The sequence below is a fragment of the Trachurus trachurus genome, assembly GCF_905171665.1.
Source record: "Trachurus trachurus genome assembly, chromosome: 10".
Taxonomy (NCBI): domain Eukaryota; kingdom Metazoa; phylum Chordata; class Actinopteri; order Carangiformes; family Carangidae; genus Trachurus; species Trachurus trachurus.
Window position 1 is genome coordinate 968860 of NC_139894.1, and position 21801 is coordinate 990660.

Here is a 21801-nt window from a genome sequence, read left to right on the forward strand (position 1 = left end):
AAGACAGAACTGAGTGACTGATCGACCATGTGTCTATACCATCAACATCCTCAGCTTTAGAGTTTTTTCTTATATACCTCCATCTCAGTTTTGTTTTTAAGCCAAAAAATAGGCTGATTTTCATCAATTGGACGAGGTTGAATAGTAGAAGGAGTGAAGAGCATAGGGTTGATATCAGTTACACTATCTATAAATACTTATCAAAAGTATTAGTCACCACCGAAGTCATTCTTCACCTCGAGTTGTGTGCTTTAGTCTCTTGTTTGTTATGCCTGCCAAGTAGTTTGTTTAAATCGACGGGTAGAGGTCATTGAGGCTGTGACAGTGGACCTTTTGGACCTTTTGGACCTTTTGGACCTTTTGGATCTTTTGGACCTTTTGGACCTTTTGGACCTTTTGGATCATTTGGCTCTTTTGGACCTTTTGGGCCCTGGGCCAACAGCAGTGGCTCTGAGGCAGCTGTGGAGTGAACACCTGTTCCAGCTGTGGACATAGGTCCAGATTTGAAATTCTTATTGGACCAATGGTAATTTCTCCTGAGTGGTTCCCAGTCTGTCTCTGCTGCTGGAACATCAGGAGATAAACAGCAGCTGTCACTCACACAGTTAACTCCTCCCACCTGTCAGGTGCAGCTTCACCTTTGCTCCATGTTCACCTGAGAAACTCCCACAATAAAAGTCACAAACAAACCAAACTGTAGTGGGAGGAGGAACAAACTGGAAATATTGGAAACAAGGAGAGGCTCAACGTAACAGTGCAGAAGTGAAAGTAAAGAGTGAGAGATCGACGAAAGAGAGGAGACAGAAAGTCAAAGTGAGTCCATCAGGAGTTTGTCAGCAACACAGCAGAGTCTCTACCAAACACTGGTGAGTACAGCTCATCATATTCACTGTGTGAGCAGCAGCTTTAACACTGAGCTTCATCTCTACTCAGCTGAAGCTTCACTCTCTTCATGTCACACTGACTCTAGTGAACTGGCTCACAACAGACCTGAGGCTGTTTGTCCACAGAGACACTATAGTCCACTTTAAACTGTCTCTGTGTCTCTGCTCTGGACTTTTATAACTCTCAGCTTCTCTCTACACTTCACCACATTTACTGGTTTTAGAGCCGTCAAGTTATCACCTGCTGCAGCTGCAACACTCTCTACTTCCTGCTGCTCTTTCACAATAAAAGCCACAACCTTTTATTGTGAAGCAGCCAGAGGAAATACAGTGTCCTTGTCTACCAGCAGAACTGAAATCAGTCCCAACTGTGAGCACTTTTAAATCCAGGTTAAAAACATTTCTCTTTTCATGTGCTTATAGCTGAGCTCTTTTTAAGAACTTTATCTATTTTCTTTTCTTTTACTTTTTTATTCTTCTTTGCTCCTGCTTCTAACTGTGTTTTTTGTTTTTATGCTGTTCTTTAAAAAAATGTTTTGTCTTTATGTAAAGCACACTGAGTTGCCTTGGTATGAAATGCTCTATATAAATAAAGATGCCTTGCCTTGCCTTGTCACTAGATGCAGGTTTGAAAACAGGAAATACCAGATTATCAGGTGTTTAATAGACATACCGGGTGTTTAAAAACAAAAACAGTTCCGTCTGCAGAGTTCTTCTTGTTATACTTGATATAAATAAATGTAAGTGTGATTTTTTCAACAATGTACAGTGTTGTGAAATAGTATTTGCCCCCTTCCCAATTTATTTGAATATCTGTCACACTTAAACATTTACAATCATTTGATTTGATTGGAAATTCTTTATTCAGTCACATCACACAATACCTACAAACATTATCGACAAAATAGTGACTAAAAAGGCACAGGCAGAAGCATAATGCGCCTGTCCTACATACCAAATTAAGCTACCCAGCATTCTTGCAATGTAAAAAACAAACAAACTTACAATAAGAAAAAACAAAACAAAACAAAACAAAACAACAACAACTAACAAACAAACAAGCAAACGAACAAACAAAACTAAACTAAACCAGAGAAAAAAACAGGAAAAAAGGGAACCAATAAGGTTACCAGTACTTAAGTATATTGTAGTTAATACATTTTCAAATAACAGAGAAAAAAAGAAAACAAACAAAACAAAACAAACTTATTTGGATATGAAACAAATATAACCCAATTAAACATTAAATGATGATTTAATTTTTCAAGGGAAAAAAGCTATCCAAACCTACCTGGCCCTATGTGAAAAAGTAAATGCCCACTTGGTTAAATCATGAACTAATGTGATAAACCTATATTTTTTTAAAGCTGACATCAATTACACTGTCCACACCCTGGCCCGATCACTGCCAGACTGATGAATCCAGAAATCACTTCAACAGAACCTGTTTGAGTGAAGCGAAGGAGGCTGAGAGTGTTACAGTGTTACAAAGCCATTTCTTAAGCTTTAAGACCGACCTTTGAACCATAACAGCTTCTAAAGACCTGGAGGCCTGACTGGGCTCAGTTAATCACCATGATTATTATCAGAATGAGCTTGAGAGATGAGAGCTGTTCGCAGTTGGATGGCGTGCTCCGAAACAGTTGCCAAAGTTCATCGAGCCGTAGCAGCCACGCCCTATGACCTATACACCTGCAGAGCACAAGATAAGATCACCATGGGGTCTTTATGAGCTGTAAAAAATTTGAAGTTGATCAGGCAAAATCCCTAGCACAAGTTTGTTTAAATACGATTCAATTCAAAATGGCCGACTTCCTGTTGGGATTTCACCATGTCGTTAAGAGGATTTTTTGTGTGTCTTGGTGTAGGCAAGGCAAGGCAAGATTTTATTTGTATAGCCCGTTTTTACAAACAGTTTGTCTCAAAGGGCTTTACATGGCATCATAACAACATCCTCTGTCCTTAGACCCTCACATCCACTGAGGAAAACCTCCATAGAAAACCATTTAACAGGGAAAACCAGGAGAAACCTCAGGGTGAGCAACAGAGGAGGGATCCCTCACCCAGGACGGACAGACATGACATAGATGTTGTTACAGACAAGAAAACAGTTTACAACAGAGAATGTGAGAAACATGGAGATGTTAACAACAGCTGAAGAAGGAAGCTTCTAGTAGGCAAGGGAGACAGGGAGGGCAGACCAACTTAATGGGAGGACTGGATGGCAGACTGGTTCATGGGAAGGGAGGGCAGACCAGCTTAATGGGAGGACTGGCTTGCAGATTGGGTTAATGGGAAGGGAGGGCAGACCAGCTTAATGGGAGGACTGGATGGCAGACTGGTTCATGGGAAGGGAGGGCAGACCAGCTTAATGTGAGGACTGGCTGGCAGACTGGTTCATGGGAAGGGAGGGCAGACCAGCTTAATGGGAGGACTGGCTGGCAGACTGGTCCATGGGAAGGGAGGGCAGACCAGCTTAATGGGAGGACTGGCTGGCAGACTGGTCCATGGGAAGGGAGGGCAGACCAGCTTAATGGGAGGACTGGCTGGCAGACTGGTCCATGGGAAGGGAGGGCAGACCAGCTTAATGGGAGGACTGGCTGGCAGACTGGTCCATGGGAAGGGAGGGCAGACCAGCTAAGGGCGCTTTCACACCTAATAGTCCGGACCATGGTCCGGACTTAATTTTTTTTTTTTGTTACATTGTTTCCATATAGTCCAGTAAAGTTCGCTTTCACACTGCTATATGACAGCGGACTAAAGGATCTACCGACGTCATGACGGATGAGCGTGCGTCTGACGTTAGCGCATAGAAAGTGCTCTGAAAAAAATAAAATAAAAATATGTGTAAAAAAGAAAAATAGGCCTATAGCCTACTGCTGGAAAGCACGCTGTGGTTTGTAATCGCGGTGCAGAAGAGTGAGTTTCAAGCTGATGAAAGGAGAGAAAAAAAAGAGGGTTGTGCCGCGGCGAAATGCTCTCATTGATCAGAGTATCAGCGATCAGCTGTTTTGTGTAGTGGAGGGGAACACACACACTATGCGCACACACGGCGATCCTCCTGTCAGATGCGGCTGCATCTCTCCAGGTCACTTGTGTGTGAGTGTGAGAGAAATAAAAGCTCTGACTTGCTGGGGCAGAGGTTGTTTGGTGTCACCCGCTAATAAATATCCGTCTTTTTCAGACTTTTTTCGGCGGAAAAAACATATATTCGGGTCAATATATAAAAAATAGGCTAGCCTATATAAAAAAAAAATGCATGTATCGTTTGGGGATTTATATTAAACACTCTACTGTTTAATTCCGTGTAAACGTTTACAAGTGTAGCCTACTGTACACTGACACACCCATCCCTCTGACCAAATCTGGATATAATATGATCTCCTCCTCTCCCCAAGTGTTGCCACTGGTTGCCGCGGCTCCTCTTTCCTTTTTTTCTGTTTATTTACTTTTTTCGGCACGAGCGAATCTGACGTTATTTCCTGTATTTGGTCTGATAGTTCGAACCTTCCAAAAAAAATGCTTTCACACTACGCAGCAGCGGACCTTGGTCCAGGATAGTCCGGACCGAGACCACCTCCTGAGGCTGGACCAAAGACTCGGTCTTTAGTCCGGACCGTGGTCCGGGTGAGCTTTCACACCTGTCAATTTGATCCGAACTATCTGTAAAGTCCGAAAGTCCGGACCAAAGGAGGTAGGTGTGAAAGCCCCCTTAATGGGAGGACTGGCTGGCAGACTGGTTCATGGGAAGGGAGGGCAGACCAGCTTAATGGGAGGACTGGAAGGCAGACTGGTTCATGGGAAGGGAGGGCAGACCAGCTTAATGGGAGGACTGGCTGGCAGACTGGTTCATGGGAAGGGAGGGTAGACCAGCTTAATGGGAGGACTGGATGGCAGACTGGTTCATGGGAAGGGAGGAAAGACCAGCTTAATGGGAGGACTGGATGGCAGACTGGTTCATGGGAGGGGAGGGCAGACCAGCTTAATGGGAGGACTGCCTGGCAGACTGGTTCATGGGAAGGGAGGGCAGACCAGCTTAATGGGAGGACTGGATGGCAGACTGGTTCATGGGAAGGGAGGAAAGACCAGCTTAATGGGAGGACTGGATGGCAGACTCGTTCATGGGAAGGGAGGGCAGGCTGGTTTAACAACAGGGGAAAGGGGGTGATGCAGGTGGCGGTTGGTGCAGAGAGATAGAGCTAGATCTGTGGAAACACAGAGTAGTCGATGTTATCTGGCCCTCTGCGTTTTGTTTCGGCACAGACTGCCTCAGGTGGGGTTCGAACCCTGGTCTAACGCATGGCCGGTGCAAACCGCTTTGCCAAGATATCAATGACTGCTTGGCAGTCTGGTTTGCACGTCCTTTATGGGTGAGTGTGTGCACCCAGTCCCTCCATTACATTGGCATGTTCTATAAGCCCACCAAGTTTCATGCATCTAGGCGAAATGCACAGGCGGGGCTGATGTTTTGAAAATTCTAGGGGGCGCCATTTTGCAATTTGGCCACGCCCATATGCGACAACTTTAAAATACAAAATTTTTTGCCAATCCCTGCGTACATGCCAAGAATCATCCAGCAAACATGTTTAAGCCCCCAAAGATGCAATCATTTTGGCGGAAGAATGATAAACATAGCAATTACAATAGGGCCTTCGCCAACGCTTGTCGTAAGTCTGCTGCTCTTCTTCATTAACAGCTTAGAAGATCAGTGATTGATTAGTGTAGTATTTCATTACTTTTCTTGGCTGTTTACACTTCAAATCTATTAGGTTAGAAAAGCACAGGGTGGCGTTCAGCTACAAAACGTCACCAGGTGTTAAATAATCTAAATTTAGGAGAGCACATACATCAGACTCTGTGTGAACGACATACGTTTACACGGCAGCTCTGTCGCTCAGTTAGAGAACCAGAGTCTTAAAGAGACAGAGCATTGTTTTAAATGAATGTGTTTGTTTTGTCTCCCTCAGTGTGTAGACATGTCTGCTGCTGGTCACCTGAGGTCTGAAGATCAGTTCCTGTGCTCCATCTGTCTGGATGTCTTCACTGATCCAGTCACCACATCATGTGGACACAACTTCTGTCAGAGCTGCATCACTCAGAACTGGGACGTTAATGTACCATATCAGTGTCCAATGTGTAAAGAGGTTTTCTACACAAGACCTCAGTTGAAGATCAACAGGTTCATCTCTGAGATGGTGGCTCAGTTCAGACGTGAAGCTCAACAGAAAACCAGCAGCAGCAGCTCAGAGCAACAAGTTTCCAAACCCGGAGAAGTTCCCTGTGATGTCTGCACTGGAACCAAACTGAAGGCCCTGAAGTCCTGCCTGGTGTGTCTGGCCTCCTACTGTGAGACTCACCTGGAGCCTCATCTGACAGTGTCTCGTCTGAGGAGACATCAGCTGATGGAGCCTGTGGAGAACCTGGAGGACAGGATGTGTAGGAAGCACGATAAACCTCTGGAGCTGTTCTGTCAGACCGACCAGACATGTGTCTGCATGCTCTGCCCTGTTTTAGACCACAAGACTCATGAGTTGGTTCCTCTGAGAGAAGAATATGAAGGAAAGAAGGCAGAGCTGCAGAAGACAGAGGCTGAAACTCAGCAGATGATCCAGAAGAGACGACTGAAGATTGAGGAGATGAAACAGTCGGTGAAGATCAGTAAAGCTGCTGCAGACAGAGAGAAAGCAGAAGGTGTTGAGGTCTTCACTGCTCTGAAGGAGTCTGTTGACAGAGGCCTGAAGCAGCTCATCAAGGAGATCGAAGAGAAACAGAAAAGCTCAGAGAAACAGGCTGAAGACTTCATCACAGAGCTGGAACAGGAAATCTCTGAGCTGGAGAAGAGAAGCACTGAGGTGGAGCAGCTCTCAATCTCTGAAGACCACCTCCACCTCCTCCAAAGCTTCCCATCCCTGAAAGCTGCTCCACCCACCAAGAACTGGACACAGGTCAGAGTCTGTCCACCATCATATGAGGGGACTGTGGTGAGAGCTGTGTCTCAGCTGGAGGAGACGCTCCGTGGACAGATGAGGACGATGACGAAGACAAAGCTGAATTTGCTGAAGATGAAGATGAAGAGGGTCCAGCAGTTTGCGGTGGATGTGACTCTGGATCCTGATACAGCGAATCCCTGGCTCATCCTGTCTTATGATAGAAAACAAGTTCACTGTGGTGATGTGAGGAAGAAACTCCCAGACAACCCAGAGAGAATTAAATATAATACTTTTGTCCTAGGAAAACAGAGTTTCTCTTCAGGCAGATTTTACTTTGAGGTTCAGGTGAAAGGAAAAACTTTGTGGATTGTGGGAGTGGCCAGAGAGTCGATTCACAGGAAGGAAATCATCACACTGAGTCCTCGGAATGGTTACTGGACGATATGTCTGAAACCTGGAAATGAGTACATAGCTGGTGTTGACCCCCCAGTCCGTCTCAGTCTGAGGTCTGTTCCTGAGAAGGTGGGGGTGTTTGTGGATTATGAGGAGGGTCTGGTCTCCTTTTATGACGTATATGCTGCAGCTCTCATCTACTCCTTCACTGGCTGCTGCTTCACTGACAAACTACACCCACTCTTCAATCCCTGTGCTAATCATGAAGGAAAAAACTCTGCCCCTCTGATCATCTGCCCTGTCAATCAAACTGAGTAGACCAATGAAACAATTTTTTTTTTTGGCTCATGTTGATTGTTAATCAAACTCACTGTTTCTAGAGAAAACATCTGATGATTTATTGTGTTATTTTGGTGTATTGTAAATATTATTGTTGATTGATCCATCAGATTCTATTAGATAATCAATAGTTAATTCTGTATGAGAGCAGGTGACCTGATTTCTGAACATTTGTCACAAGTGTTTGAACCATATATTTGAGGATCGTTGTAAAAAAAAATGTGTGTTTATGTGAAAACAAGAAATATAGTTTGTTATTGATGAATGACCAGTGTCAAAAGTCCCTCATCAGTCGTGTCCTGGTTTTATTACAATAAATTGTTAATCTCTGATTTCATCTTAATAAATATGTTTATTAACATATCTGCTGCAGTATGTGTGTGGTGTGATTTTCTCACCTGACACACGCTGGACCTTCAGAGAGACGTCAGCTGACTTTCATGATGATGTCATCAGTGACAAAAAAAAACAAGTTAAAAACTGTTACAGCACAACTTATTTGATAATCCTCAGATACTGCAATAAAATGAATCAAGACTATCGGTAACACTTTACTTGAATAGGTATTCATCAGATTGACATAACAGCTGTCATTAACATCAATGAATACTTCTGACAGCTGTCGTTAATTATCATTCGGTAAGTTATGACACTTTTAATGCAAAGTTGACATTGTTTGAGATGTTTTTGTTCTGACAACTTGACATAGCAGACCTAATTGCCAAACTCTAAAAATTATGTCAAGTTCTCATAACAAGGACATCTCAAACAATGTCAACTTTGCATCAAAAGTGACATAACTTACCGAATGACACTTAACGACAGCTGTCATAAGTATTCATTGATGTTTATGACAGCTGTTTATGTCAATCTTATGAATACCTATTCAAGTAAAGTGTTACCAAAAAACCACATCCACCCTCCAAACCTGTGACATATCAGGTGTAAGTGAGCTCGACTGGACCCTCATGAAGGGGGGCTTCACCTACTGATCTATATAAAGCTGTTGCCAAATCACACATGTGAGATACCGTGGCTGCTATAGAGCATGTTCAAGCAAGGCGTTGGTGTCATGGAGTGTGGCAGCCATGACACCGTTCCTCCTGCACCATGCCTGGGTGCACATCAGGATGCCCATCACAAGAGAGGAGGTCCACCAGGTCCACCAAGGATTCCAGACCATGGCTGAGATCCCACAGGTGACTGGTGTAGTAGATGGCACCATTCCTGTCCTCAATCTCTCCCAGGCGGACCAGTGCTTTGCTGCCATCAATATCCTACTCAGGTGGTGGTGGACCGCGGCGGCCTCATCACCAGGTGTCCAGGAGGCACAAACGACAGCTTCATGTGGGCCAACTCAGCTTTGGGGCGGAAGGCAGGCAGAGTAGCTTATTTCTTGGGCACAGTGGCTACTCCCTCCATAGCTACCTGGTGATCCCTGTGACCAACCCAACAACACCAGCAGAGAAAAGGTTTCATCAGGCCCACAGACACCAGGACCCATGTTAACCCCATGTTTGTCAAGTTGAAATGCCATTTTCTGTGTATTAATCTCTCATGGGTGGGGCTGCGCTGGTCACTGTGTGTAACATATGTGCTGATTAAGTGGTGGGTGATATAACAATCAATTTACCTAGCATCAATTGATTTAATTTCAGTACCGCAGTCGTGGATATATCGCCCAATAGAAGCATGTAAAGAATTGGTCCTAGAGCAGAACCCTGTGGTACTCCTTACGTAACCTTACTGTACTTCGAATGGTCATTGTTAACATCAACAAATAATTGAAACCTGTCAGATAAGTATGACTTAAACCAATTTAGGGCAGGTCCTTTAATCCCAATTTCATGATCCAGTCTCTGCAGCAGGATGCTGTGGTCGATGGTGTCGAATGCAGTACTAAGGTCCAAAAGTACAAGAACAGAGACGAGACCTCTGTCTGAAGCTACAAGAAGATCATTAGAGACTTTGACCAGTGCTGTTTCAGTGCTATGGTGTTCTCTGAATCCAGATTGGAAAGCTTCAAAGAGCTCGTTGCTGTGCAGATGTTCATGTAGCTGCTCCAGGACAACCTTCTCGAGGATCTTAGAGATGTAAGGAAGGTTGGATATAGGCCTATAGTTGGCTAGGACATCTGGGTCAAGAGAAGGTTTTTTAAGTAAAGGGTTAATGACAGCCACCTTAAAGGCCTGTGGCACGTAGCCTGTGACTAGGGAAAGATTGATCTGGTTCAGTATAGAAGTGTTAACTAAGGGGAAGACATCCTTAAGTAGTCTTGTCGGGACGGGATCATGCAGACATGTAGCTGAGAAATAATTTCTCCACTAATGAGGTTTTTAATCTGATCATCAGTTTAAACACTGAGTAGAGACAAAGCTGCAGGTTCTGGTTCTGGTTCTGGTTCTGATGATTCTCCATCTTGGTCCTGTCTCCTGTCTCTGAAGGAATCTGCTCCTCAGTTCCTCCAGACGAAGCACCTGTAAGGAGAGGCCAACCTGCTTTAGATCCCAGAATAAGAAAAGGCTCTGTTGGTTTCTTCTCAGGAAGCTGATGGAGCCACCTTCTCCACCTCCTCCCCACTGATGGAGAGTGGGGGCTGTGTGGTCCTCCTGGACCTCCTGGGTCCACAATGTCCTCCTTTGTTTTGGTGTTTTAGGACCAGGTTGTTGGACCTTTAGAAGTTCATGAACCAGTTAATGGAGGATGATGGTGTCAATGGTGGAGCTTAAGGCCTGTGTGGGCACTCCAGGTAAGACTGACCGATTGTCATACAGAATTACCAGACAGACACATGGCATACGTTTTAGAGCCTTTTCTGGAAAGGCAAGGCAATTTTGTTTGTATAGCCCATTTTTACAAACAGTTTGTCTCAAAGGGCTTCACATGGCATCATAACAACATCCTCTGTCCTTAGACCCTCACATCCACTGAGGAAAAACTCCATGGAAAACCCTTTTAACAGGGAAAAATTGGAGAAACCTCAGGGTGAGCAACAGAGGAGGGATCCCTCTGTTGGGTAAGGCAGAGAGCAGAAGACAAACAGCCCAGAGTCCAACAACAAAAAAGGAGTCAGACCATGTTGGACCTCCAGTCTGTAGAAGGTCTATTTGTTGTCACTTATGAGTCCCGCCACAGTGGTGTCATCAGCAAACTGGACTACTGGGTCCTGAGGTTCACCTGAGTCCAGGATCATGGTTTGATTTCACCATGCTGTGGTCTGTTGGTGAGGAAGTCCGACGTCCATGAGCAGAGAGAGGTTTATATTTTATGACCCAGTTTATGGAGGATGATGGTATCAAAGGTGAGGCCGTGGGCATTGATCCAGGTTCTTGACTCCTCCCACCTGCACCTTGTTCCCACATGGAGCAAAGGTGCAGTTTCACCTTTGCTCCATGTTCACCTGAGAAACACCCACAATAAAATCACAGACACACAGCGTCACCGTCCAGAAGTTAAAAGTAACGAGTGAGAGATCGAGGACTGAGACGAGACAGAAAGTCAAAGTGAGTCCATCAGCAACATAGCAGAGTCTCTACCCAACACTGGTGAGTACAGCTCATCATATTCACTCTGTGCGCAGCAGCTTTAACACTGAGCTTCATCTCTACTCAGCTGAAGCTTCACTCTCTTCATGTCACACTGACTCTAGTGAACTGGCTCACAACAGACCTGAGGCTGTTTGTCCACAGAGACACTATAGTCCACTTTAAACTGTCTCTGTGTCTCTGCTCAGGACTTTTATAACTCTCAGCTTCTCTCTACACTTCACCTCATTTCCTGGTTTTAGAGCTGTCAAGTTATCACCTGCTACAGCTGCATTACTCTCTACTTCCTGCTGCTCTTTCACAATAAAAGCCACATTATCTTATTATGAAGCAGCCAGAGGAAATGCAGTGTCCTTGTTGTTTGTTTAAAAACAAAAACAGTTCTGTCTGCAGATTTCTTCCTGTTATAGGCCCTAGAGTGTGATTATTTATAATGTACAAAAAGCAAATACACACACATTTCAGTAAACAGAATATATGAATGAAAACTAAATGTATGAAAAATGAAATAATAGTAAACAATATGATTATTAAATATGAGCATGTGTGTGCAACATAAAGGTTGATCCTACTCTCTGATATCTTTAAATGATATCATGTATAACAGGAGTACATACACAGACAGAACTGTTTTTTTTTCTTTTCTGTTTTTGTTTTTACGTGTAATTTAAATATTGAACAAAACATAATAATGGAGCAGCTTTAGTCTGTTGCTCTTCTTCATGTACAGCTCAGGAGATCAGTGATTGGTTACTGTGGTCTTTCCTTCCTCTTCTCCGACTGGCTGTTAACACTTCAAATTTGGAACATGAGACTCTGTGTGAAGGATAAATGTTTATACAACACCCCCCAGTTAGAGAAACATAATCTTAAAGAAAGAGAACATTATTTTAAACTCATGTGTTTGCTTTGTCTCCCTCAGTGTGTAGACATGTCTGCTGCTGGTCACCTGAGGTCTGAAGATCAGTTCCTGTGCTCCATCTGTCTGGATGTCTTCACTGATCCAGTCACCACATCATGTGGACACAACTTCTGTCAGAGCTGCATCACTCAGCACTGGGACGTTAATGCACCATATCAGTGTCCAATGTGTAAAGAGGTTTTCTACACAAGACCTCAGTTGAAGATCAACAGGTTCATCTCTGAGGTTGTTGCTCAGTTCAGACGTGAAGCTCAACAGAAAACCAGCAGCAGCAGCTCAGAGCAACAAGTTTCCAAACCAGGAGAAGTTCCCTGTGACGTCTGCACTGGAACCAAACTGAAGGCCCTGAAGTCCTGCCTGGTGTGTCTGGCCTCCTACTGTGAGACTCACCTGGAGCCTCATCTGACAGTGTCAGGTCTGAGGAGACATCAGCTGATGGAGCCTGTGGAGAACCTGGAGGACAGGATGTGTAGGAAGCACGATAAACCTCTGGAGCTGTTCTGTCAGACCGACCAGACATGTGTCTGCATGCTCTGCTCTGTTTTAGACCACAAGACTCATGAGTTTGTTCCTCTGAGAGAAGAATATGAAGGAAAGAAGGCAGAGCTGCAGAAGACAGAGGCTGAAACTCAGCAGATGATCCAGAAGAGACGACTGAAGATTGAGGAGATGAAACAGTCAGTGAAGATCAGTAAAGCTGCTGCAGACAGAGAGAAAGCAGAAGGTGTTGAGGTCTTCACTGCTCTGAAGGAATCTGTTGACAGAGGCCTGAAGCAGCTCATCAAGGAGATCGAAGAGAAACAGAAAAGCTCAGAGAAACAGGCTGAAGACTTCATCACAGAGCTGGAACAGGAAATCTCTGAGCTGGAGAAGAGAAGCACTGAGGTGGAGCAGCTCTCACTCTCTGAAGACCACCTCCACCTCCTCCAAAGCTTCCCATCCCTGAAAGCTGCTGCACCCACCAAGGACTGGACACAGGTCAGAGTCCGTCCACCATCATATGAGGGGACTGTGGTGAGAGCTGTGTCTCAGCTGGAGGAGACGCTCCGTGGACAGATGAGGACGATGACGAAGACAAAGCTGAATTTGCTGAAGATGAAGATGAAGAGGGCCCAGCAGTTTGCAGTGGATGTGACTCTGGATCCTGATACAGCAAATCCTTATCTCATCCTGTCTGATGATGGAAAACGAGTTCACTGTGGTGATGTGAAGAAGAAACTCCCAGACAACCCAGAGAGAATTAAATATAATACTTTTGTCCTAGGAAAACAGAGTTTCTCTTCAGGCAGATTTTACTTTGAGGTTCAGGTGAAAGGAAAAACTAAGTGGATTGTGGGAGTGGCCAGAGAGTCGATCAACAGGAAAGGAGCCATCACATGGCGTCATCAGAATGGACTCTGGACGATATGGTTGGAAAATGGAAATAAGTACTTAGCTGCTGCTGACCCCCCAGTTGATCTCAGTCTGGGGTCTGGTCCTGAGAAGGTGGGGGTGTTTGTGGATTATGAGGAGGGCCTGGTCTCCTTTTATGACGTAGATGCTGCAGCTCTCATCTACTCCTTCACTGGCTGCTGCTTCACTGACAAACTACACCCATTCTTCTGTCCCTTTCATGACGATGGAGGTAAAAACTCTGCCCCTCTGATCATCTGTCCTGTCAATCAAACTGAGTAGACCAATGAAATGACTTTTTTAATTCCATCTTGTGTTTAATGAAAATCAAACTCATTGTTTCTAGAGATGATGAATTAGTGAAGCTGCAGTGAAGAATGAAGCCTGATAGTCACTGTTTATTGATCCATCAGATTCTAATAGATAATCAATAGCTGATTCTGTATGAGTGCAGGTGACCTGGTTTCTGAACATTTGTCACAAGTGTTTGAACCATATTTGAGGATCATTGTAAAAAAAAAAAAGTGTATTTATGTGAAAATGAGGAATATAGTTTGTTATTGATGAATGATCGGAGCCAAAAGTCCCTCAACAGTCAAGTCCTGGTTTTATTACAATAAATTGTTCAACTCTGTTTTCATCTCAATAAATATGTTTATTAAGATATCTGCTGCAGTGTGTGTGTGTGTGTGTGTGTGTGTGTGTGTGTGTGTGTGTGTGTGTGTGTGTGTGTGTGTGTGTGTGTGTGTGTGTGTGTGTGTGTGTGTGTGTGTGTGTGTGTGTGTGTGTGTGTGATAGATTGTTTCAAAGGGCTTTACATCCCATCATTACAACATCCTCTGTCCTTAGACCCTCACATCGACTGAGGAAAAACTCCATAGAAAACCCTTTTAACAGGGAAAACCAGGAGAAAGCTCATGGTGAGCAACAGAGGAGGGATCCCTCACCCAGGACGGACAGACGGGACAGAGATGTTGTTACAGACAAGAAAACAGTTTATAACATGGAATATGTGAAAAACATGGGAGTGGAATTGGTCAGTAAACAAGAGCTGATGAAGGCAGAGGGAGTGGCGAGCTTAATGGGAGTAATGGATGGCAGACTGGTTCATAAAGCAGGCAGCGGTTGGTGCAGAGGAGAGGAGAGGAGGGGAGGAGAGAGGAGAGGAGAGGAGAGGAGAGGAGAGGAGAGGAGAGGAGAGGAGAGGAGAGGAGAGGAGAGGAGAGGAGAGGAGGGGAGGGGAGGAGAGAGGAGAGGAGAGGAGAGGAGAGGAGAGGAGAGGAGAGGAGAGGAGAGGAGAGGAGAGGAGAGGAGAGGAGAGGAGAGGAGAGGAGAGATATCCATGTAACCTGATGCAGTCTAAGCCTATGGCAGTGTAGATATAAAATAGGAAACACAGAGAGAGTGAGAGACACCAAGGCCAAACTACAAAATGCAAAGTAATGGCAGTTCAAAATTGTGCATGAAGAGAGGAGAGGAGAGGAGGAAAGGAGGAGGGAAGGAATGGAGGAGCGAAGGAGAGGGCTCCATGTAACCAGATGTGTTCGGAACAGCGGTGTGTCGGAATGGAGGTGTTTCAGAATGTAGAGCCGTCCCCGGTACACACTACAGCAGTGTTTTTCAACCTTGGGGTCGCCTGGAATTCAAATGGGGTCGCCTGAAATGTTTAGTAATTGATAATTTTTTTTAACTAATTATTATTCTTTTTAAAATTATGATTAAAAGTACCACACACAATCTTAAACAACTATACTTTCACAGTCTTGAATATAAATCGAGTTTAAATAAAATGCAGCATATAAAGATATCTGATTCGGCAGAATCAACCAATTATTCAACAATTACCAATTACCAATGGTAATTTCTCCTGAGTGGTTCCCAGTCTGTCTCTGCTGCTGGAACATCAGGAGATAAACAGCAGCTGTCACTCACACACTTCACTCCTCCCACCTGTCAGGTGCAGCTTCACCTTTGCTCCATGTTCACCTGAGAAACTCCCACAATAAAAGTCACAGACAAACCGAACTGTAGTGGGAGGAGGAACAAACTGGAAATACTGGAAACAGGGAGAGGCTCATCAACGTCACAGTGCAGAAGTGAAAGTAAAGAGTGAGAGATCGACGACAGAGAGGAGACATATAGTCAAAGTGAGTCCATCAGGAGTTTGTCAGCAACACAGCAGAGTCTCTACCAAACACTGGTGAGTACAGCTCATCATATTCACTGTGTGAGCAGCAGCTTTAACACTGAGCTTCATCTCTACTCAGCTGAAGCTTCACTCTCTTCATGTCACACTGACTCTAGTGAACTGGCTCACAACAGACCTGAGGCTGTTTGTCCACAGAGACACTATAGTCCACTTTAAACTGTCTCTGTGTCTCTGCTCTGGACTTCTATAACTCTCAGCTTCTCTCTACACTTCACCTCATTTCCTGGTTTTAGAGCCGTCAAGTTATCACCCGCTACAGCTGCATTACTCTCTACTTCCTGCTGCTCTTTCACAATAAGGGCTACAACCTTTTATTGTGAAGCAGTCAGAGGAAATACAGTGTCCTTGTCTACCAGCAGAACTGAAATCAGTCCCAACTGTGAGCACTTTTAAATCCAGGTTAAAAACATTTCTCTTTTCATGTGCTTATAGCTGAGCTCTTTTTAAGAACTTTATCTATTTTCTTTTCTTTTACTTTTTTATTCTTCTTTGCTCCTGCTTCTAACTATGTTTTTTGTTTTTATGCTGTTCTTTAAAAAAATGTTTTGTCTTTATGTAAAGCACACTGAGTTGCCATGGTATGAAATGCTCTATATAAATAAAGATGCCTTGTCTTGCCTTGTCACTAGATGCAGGTTTGAAAACAGGAAATACCAGATTATCAGGTGTTTAATAGACATACCGGGTGTTTAAAAACAAAAACAGTTCCGTCTGCAGAGTTCTTCTTGTTATACTTGATATAAATAAATGTAAGTGTGATTTTTTCAACAATGTACAGTGTTGTGAAATAGTATTTGCCCCCTTCCCAATTTATTTGAATATCTGTCACACTTAAACATTTATAATCATTTGATTTGATTGGAAATTCTTTATTCAGTCACATCACACAATAGCTACAAACATTATCGACAAAATAGTGACTAAAAAGGCACAGGCAGAAGCATAATGCTTACATTAATGCCTGTCCTACATACCAAATTAAGCTACCCAGCATTCTTACAATGTAAAAAACAAACAAACTTACAATAAGAAAAAACAAAACAAAACAACAACAACTAACAAACAAGCAAACGAACAAACTAAACTAAACTAAACCAGAGAAAAAAACAGAAAAAAGGGAACCAATAAGGTTACCAGTACTTAAGTATATTGTAGTAAATACATTTTCAAATAACAGAGAAAAAAATCAAACAAACAAAACAAAACAAACTTATTTGGATATGAAACAAAGATAAATAAATAGTAAACATAAAATGATGATTTAATGATGATTAAATTTTTCAATGGTAAAAAGCTATCCAAACCTTCCTGGCCCTATGTGGAAAAGTAAATGCCCCCTTGGTTAAATCATGAACTAATGTGATAAACCTATATTTTTTGAAAGCTGACATCAATTACACTGTCCACACCCTGGCCTGATCACTGCCAGACCTGATGAATCTAGAAATCACTTCAACAGAACCGGTTGAGTGAAGTGAAGGAGGCTGAGAGAGTGTTACAGTGTTACAAAGCCATTTCTTAAGCTTTAAGACTCCAGCGAACCACAGTGAGAGTCTTTGTGAACAAATGCAGAAAGCTTGGAACAGTGGTGAAAACCTGCCCAAGATGGCCACACAAGAACCATAACAGCTTCTAAAGACTCAGTTAATCACAGTCATTATTATCAGAATGAGCCGCACGGCGCTCAGAGATGAGAGCTGTTCGCGGTTGGATGGCGTGCTCCGAAACAGTTGCCAAAGTTCATCGAGCCGTAGCAGCCACGCCCTATGACCTACACACCTGCAGAGCACAAGATAAGATCACCATGGGGTCTTGATGAGCTGTAAAAAATTTGACCATGTCGTTAAGAGGATTTTTTGTGCGTGTTGGCGTAGGCAAGGCAAGGCAAGATTTTATTTGTATAGCCCGTTTTTACAAACAGTTTGTCTCAAAGGGCTTTACATAGCATCATAACAACATCCTCTGTCCTTAGACCCTCACATCCACTGAGGAAAAACTCCATGGAAAACCCTTTAACAGGGAAAACCAGGAGAAACCTCAGGGTGAGCAACAGAGGAGGGATCCCTCACCCAGGACGGAGAGACGTGCAATAGATGTTGTTACAGACAAGAAAACAGTTTACAACAGAGAATGTGAGAAACATAGTCAAGTCAAGTCAAGTCACTGTTTATTTATAGAGCACATTTAAAACAACCTCAGTTGACCAAAGTGCTGTACAATTGCAAAAGCACAACACAGTTAATCACAAACACTACAACAAACAACAAATAATTAAAAACAACACAAGGGATAGTAGTCACTTTAAAACAAATCTAGATTAAAAAGAAAGAATAAAAGAGAGAGAGAGGGAAAGAAAGAGAGAGAACCAAGATTGCTTGCTTAGCTGGGAGTGAACGCCAAGGAGAAAAGATACGTTTTTAAAAGTGTTTTAAAATGTTCAACAGACTGTGCAGCTCTAACATGGAGAGGTAGGCTGTTCCACAGCTTAGGAGCCGAGACTGAGAAGGCTCTGTCTCCACGAGTGGAGAGTCTGGACCTGGGTACTGCCAGGAGCAGCTGGTTAGATGACCTAAGTGCCCTAGCAGTGGTGTGCAACTGTAAAAGCTCCGATAAATAAGGTGGTGCTAGACCATTCATACATTTAAAAGCAATTAATAAAATTTTAAACTGAATCCTAAAATTAATAGGCAGCCAGTGCAAAGATGCCAGGACTGGAGTAATGTGCTCGCGTTTTTTCTTTCCAGTCAGCAAGCGGGCAGCTGCGTTTTGAACGACCTGCAAGCGGCGCAGTGCTTTCTGGTCAAGGCCAACAAACAATGAATTACAATAATCTAAACGTGACGTAATAAAGGTGTGAATTAATCTCTCAAATACATTTCTTGGGAGATAAACCTTTGCTTTAGCCAACAGCCTTAGTTGGAAGAAGCTTGTCTTGACTATGGAGGATATCTGCTTGTCAAACCTAAAGTCGTTCTCTAAAATAACACCAAGGTTCCTTGCAAAAGGATGACAGTAAGACTTAAAGCAGAAGTAAGTGATATATTTGTGTTAATATAAGTCTTAAATAGTTATATCTTCCGACAGCAATCACTTACATAGAGTGTTTGGTCTGAAACACGGGTCTCTCAGTCCCTCTGCTCTGCTCTGAGCCGAAGAGAAAACATTTATCGTATCCTACAGTTTTTATCCAATGAGGAGAGAGAACGGCATGCAGGGCTGTGTGTGCAGCCAAGGGACGCCGTGAATGTGGTGACGTAGCGACGAGGACTGTTATGGTGCGTTCAAGGAAACTCATATTTTTCCGACCGTGAAGTGGTACCAGTTCGATCTGGTACGAGTTCACCGGTCGGAAGTTACGAGTGGCCGTTATAGTGACTTTCACCGGTAAAACAGGTCGGAAAAACACGAGTGGGTTGCCTGGAACGCTACAAAGTCGTAAGTTGTGACTTGAAGCTGTATTTTACGATTTCAAAAGCCTGCCTGGAACGCAGCATTAGCGAAAACGACCGGATCACTCACTTCTGCTTTAAGGGAACCAATGGCACTGTCACATCCATCAAGCAAATTTTGTTGACCAAATAAAATGACTTCAGTTTTGTTTTTGTTCAAAGACAGAAAGTTAACTTCCATCCAAGTTTGGATATCTTTAAGGCAGTCTAGTAGAGCCTGAACAGAGGCTCGCCCATTTATCTTTAGGGGTAGATAGATTTGAACATCATCGGCAAAACAATGAAAAGAGATGTTGTACTTTCTAAATATGGATCCCAGAGGCAACATATATCGAGAAAAGGAGGGGGCCCAAAACAGAACCTTGGGGCACTCCACAATTTAGAGGGGAAGTGGCCGAAGAATGCTGGCCCAGCTGGACTGAGAAGCTCCGGTCTGAGAGGTAGGACTGAAACCACTTCAAAACAGTGCCCCTAATGCCCACACACTTGTTCAAACGTGACAGAAGAATTTTATGATCCACTGTATCAAAGGCAGCTGTCAGATCTAAGAGGACCAGGACAGCAGAGTTACCAGAGTCAGCTGTCAAAAGAAGATCATTAAAAAATTTTAAAAGCGCTGTTTCTGTGCTGTGGCGTGACTTAAACCCAGACTGGAATTTCTCTGAAATACCATTTTGATCAATAAAAGACTGAAGCTGTTCATATACCTCCTTCTCCAAGACCTTAGAAAGAAAAGGAAGCTTGGAGATGGGCCTAAAGTTTGATAAAACTGTCTGGTCAAGGTTATGCTTTTTGATGAGGGGCTGGACCACAGCATGTTTTAAAGCAGCTGGAACACAGCCGGTCATCAGAGATAAATTAATCAGGTTCATAACACAGGGGCCAATAATATGGAAAACCTCCTTAAAGAGAATAGAAATGTTAACAACAGCTGAAGAAGGAAGCTTCTAGTAGGCAAGAGAGACAGGGAGAGCAGGCCAGCTTAATGGGAGGACTGGATGGCAGACAGGTTAGGGTTAGGGCGCCGTTTTGTAATTTGGCCACGCCCATATGCGACAACTTTAAAATACAAATTTTTTTGCCAATCCCTACGTACATGCCAAGAATCATCCAGCGAGCATGTTTAAGCCCCCAAAGATGCAATCGTTTCGGCGGAAGATAAATAAACGGAAGAATGATAAACATATCAATTACAATAGGGCCTTCGCCAACGCTTGTCACAAGTCTGCTGCTCTTCTTCATTGGCAGCTTAGAAAATTAGTGATGGATTAGTGTAGTATTTCATTACTTTTCTTGGCTGTTTACACTTCAAATTTATTAGTTTAGAAAAGCACAGGGTGGCGTTCAGCTACAAAACGTCACCAGGTGTTAAATAATCTAAATTTAGGAGAGCACATACATCAGACTCTGTGTGAAAGACATACGTTTACACGGCAGCTCTGTTGCTCAGTTAGAGAACCAGAGTCTTAAAGAGACAGAGCATTGTTTTAAACTAGCCTGTGCATATTCTCATTTGTCCAGGTCATAGTATTTCAAAGGAGGTTAAAATCGAAAGCAACTGGACTTAGTTATTTGTCTAGAAGACGTTTCACCTCTCATCCAAGAGGCTTCATCAGTTCATGTACGCAGCTGACCAGGCTGGGACTGGTCCAACTATCTGGTGTGGAGACTCACTATTTAACCTCTTGTGTGGGCGTTCACAAGGGTGATGATGTCACTGGTTCCCTTTTGTGCTCCAAGTGCCAACGACAGTCGTTTAAATGACTGCCTTTGATGGAAAGTTGGTTTAGACTTCGTTAGTGCCCTATGTTGTTATAACGACAGTCGTTTAAATGACTGTCTTTGATGGAAAGTTGGTTTCGACTTCGTTAGTGCCCTATGTTGTTATAACGACAGTCGTTTAAATGACTGTCTTTGATGGAAAGTTGGTTTCGACTTCGTTAGTGCCCTATGTTGTTATAACGACAGTCGTTTAAATGACTGTCTTTGATGGAAAGTTGGTTTCGACTTCGTTAGTGCCCCATGTTGTTATAACGACAGTCGTTTAAATGACTGTCTTTGATGGAAAGTTGGTTTCGACTTCGTTAGTGCCCCATGTTGTTAAAACGACAGTCGTTTAAATGACTGTCTTTGATGGAAAGTTGGTTTCGACTTCGTTAGTGCCCTATGTTGTTATAACGACAGTCGTTTAAATTACTGTCTTTGATGGAAAGTTGGTTTCGACTTCGTTAGTGCCCCATGTTGTTATAACGACAGTCGTTTAAATGACTGTCTTTGATGGAAAGTTGGTTTCGACTTCGTTAGTGCCCTATGTTGTTATAACGACAGTCGTTTAAATTACTGTCTTTGATGGAAAGTTGGTTTCGACTTCGTTAGTGCCCTATTGTGTTATAACGACAGTCGTTGGAGGCACTTGCCACTTGTGAACAGTAGTTGTTCTTTGAGGCTAGATTGTTGAGTCTCCTGGGAAGGGATGAAAGGGCAGCATTGTAAATTGGAGATAGGTGGTGTCTCAGACCTCCTCCCCTGTTGAGGGTTGGTTTCTCTACTTTTACATAAATGGCTTCTTTTACTCCTCTTTCAAACCATCTGTCCTCTCTGTCTAGGATTTGGACATTGCTGTCCTCAAAGGAGTGGGCTTTCTCCTTGAGATGTAAATGGACAGCAGAGTCCAGTCCTGAGGAGTTTGCTCTCCTGTGTTGGGCCATGCGTTTATGCAGTGGTTGTTTTGTTTCCCC

At 43.4% G+C, this 21801-nt stretch overlaps 1 protein-coding gene across 1 annotated transcript; it reads left to right on the forward strand.

Moving 5' to 3' along the window:
• Positions 1-737: 737 nt before the first annotated feature.
• Positions 738-13687, forward strand: LOC310992942 (uncharacterized protein; the record flags this gene model as incomplete). Its single annotated transcript, XM_083981171.1, has 4 exons — positions 738-866; positions 5852-7521; positions 8592-8745; positions 12014-13687. The coding sequence occupies exons 2-4, from the start codon at positions 5861-5863 to the stop codon at positions 13685-13687; spliced, it is 3489 nt and encodes a 1162-aa protein (XP_083837297.1). The 5' UTR covers positions 738-866; positions 5852-5860.
• Positions 13688-21801: the final 8114 nt, after the last annotated feature.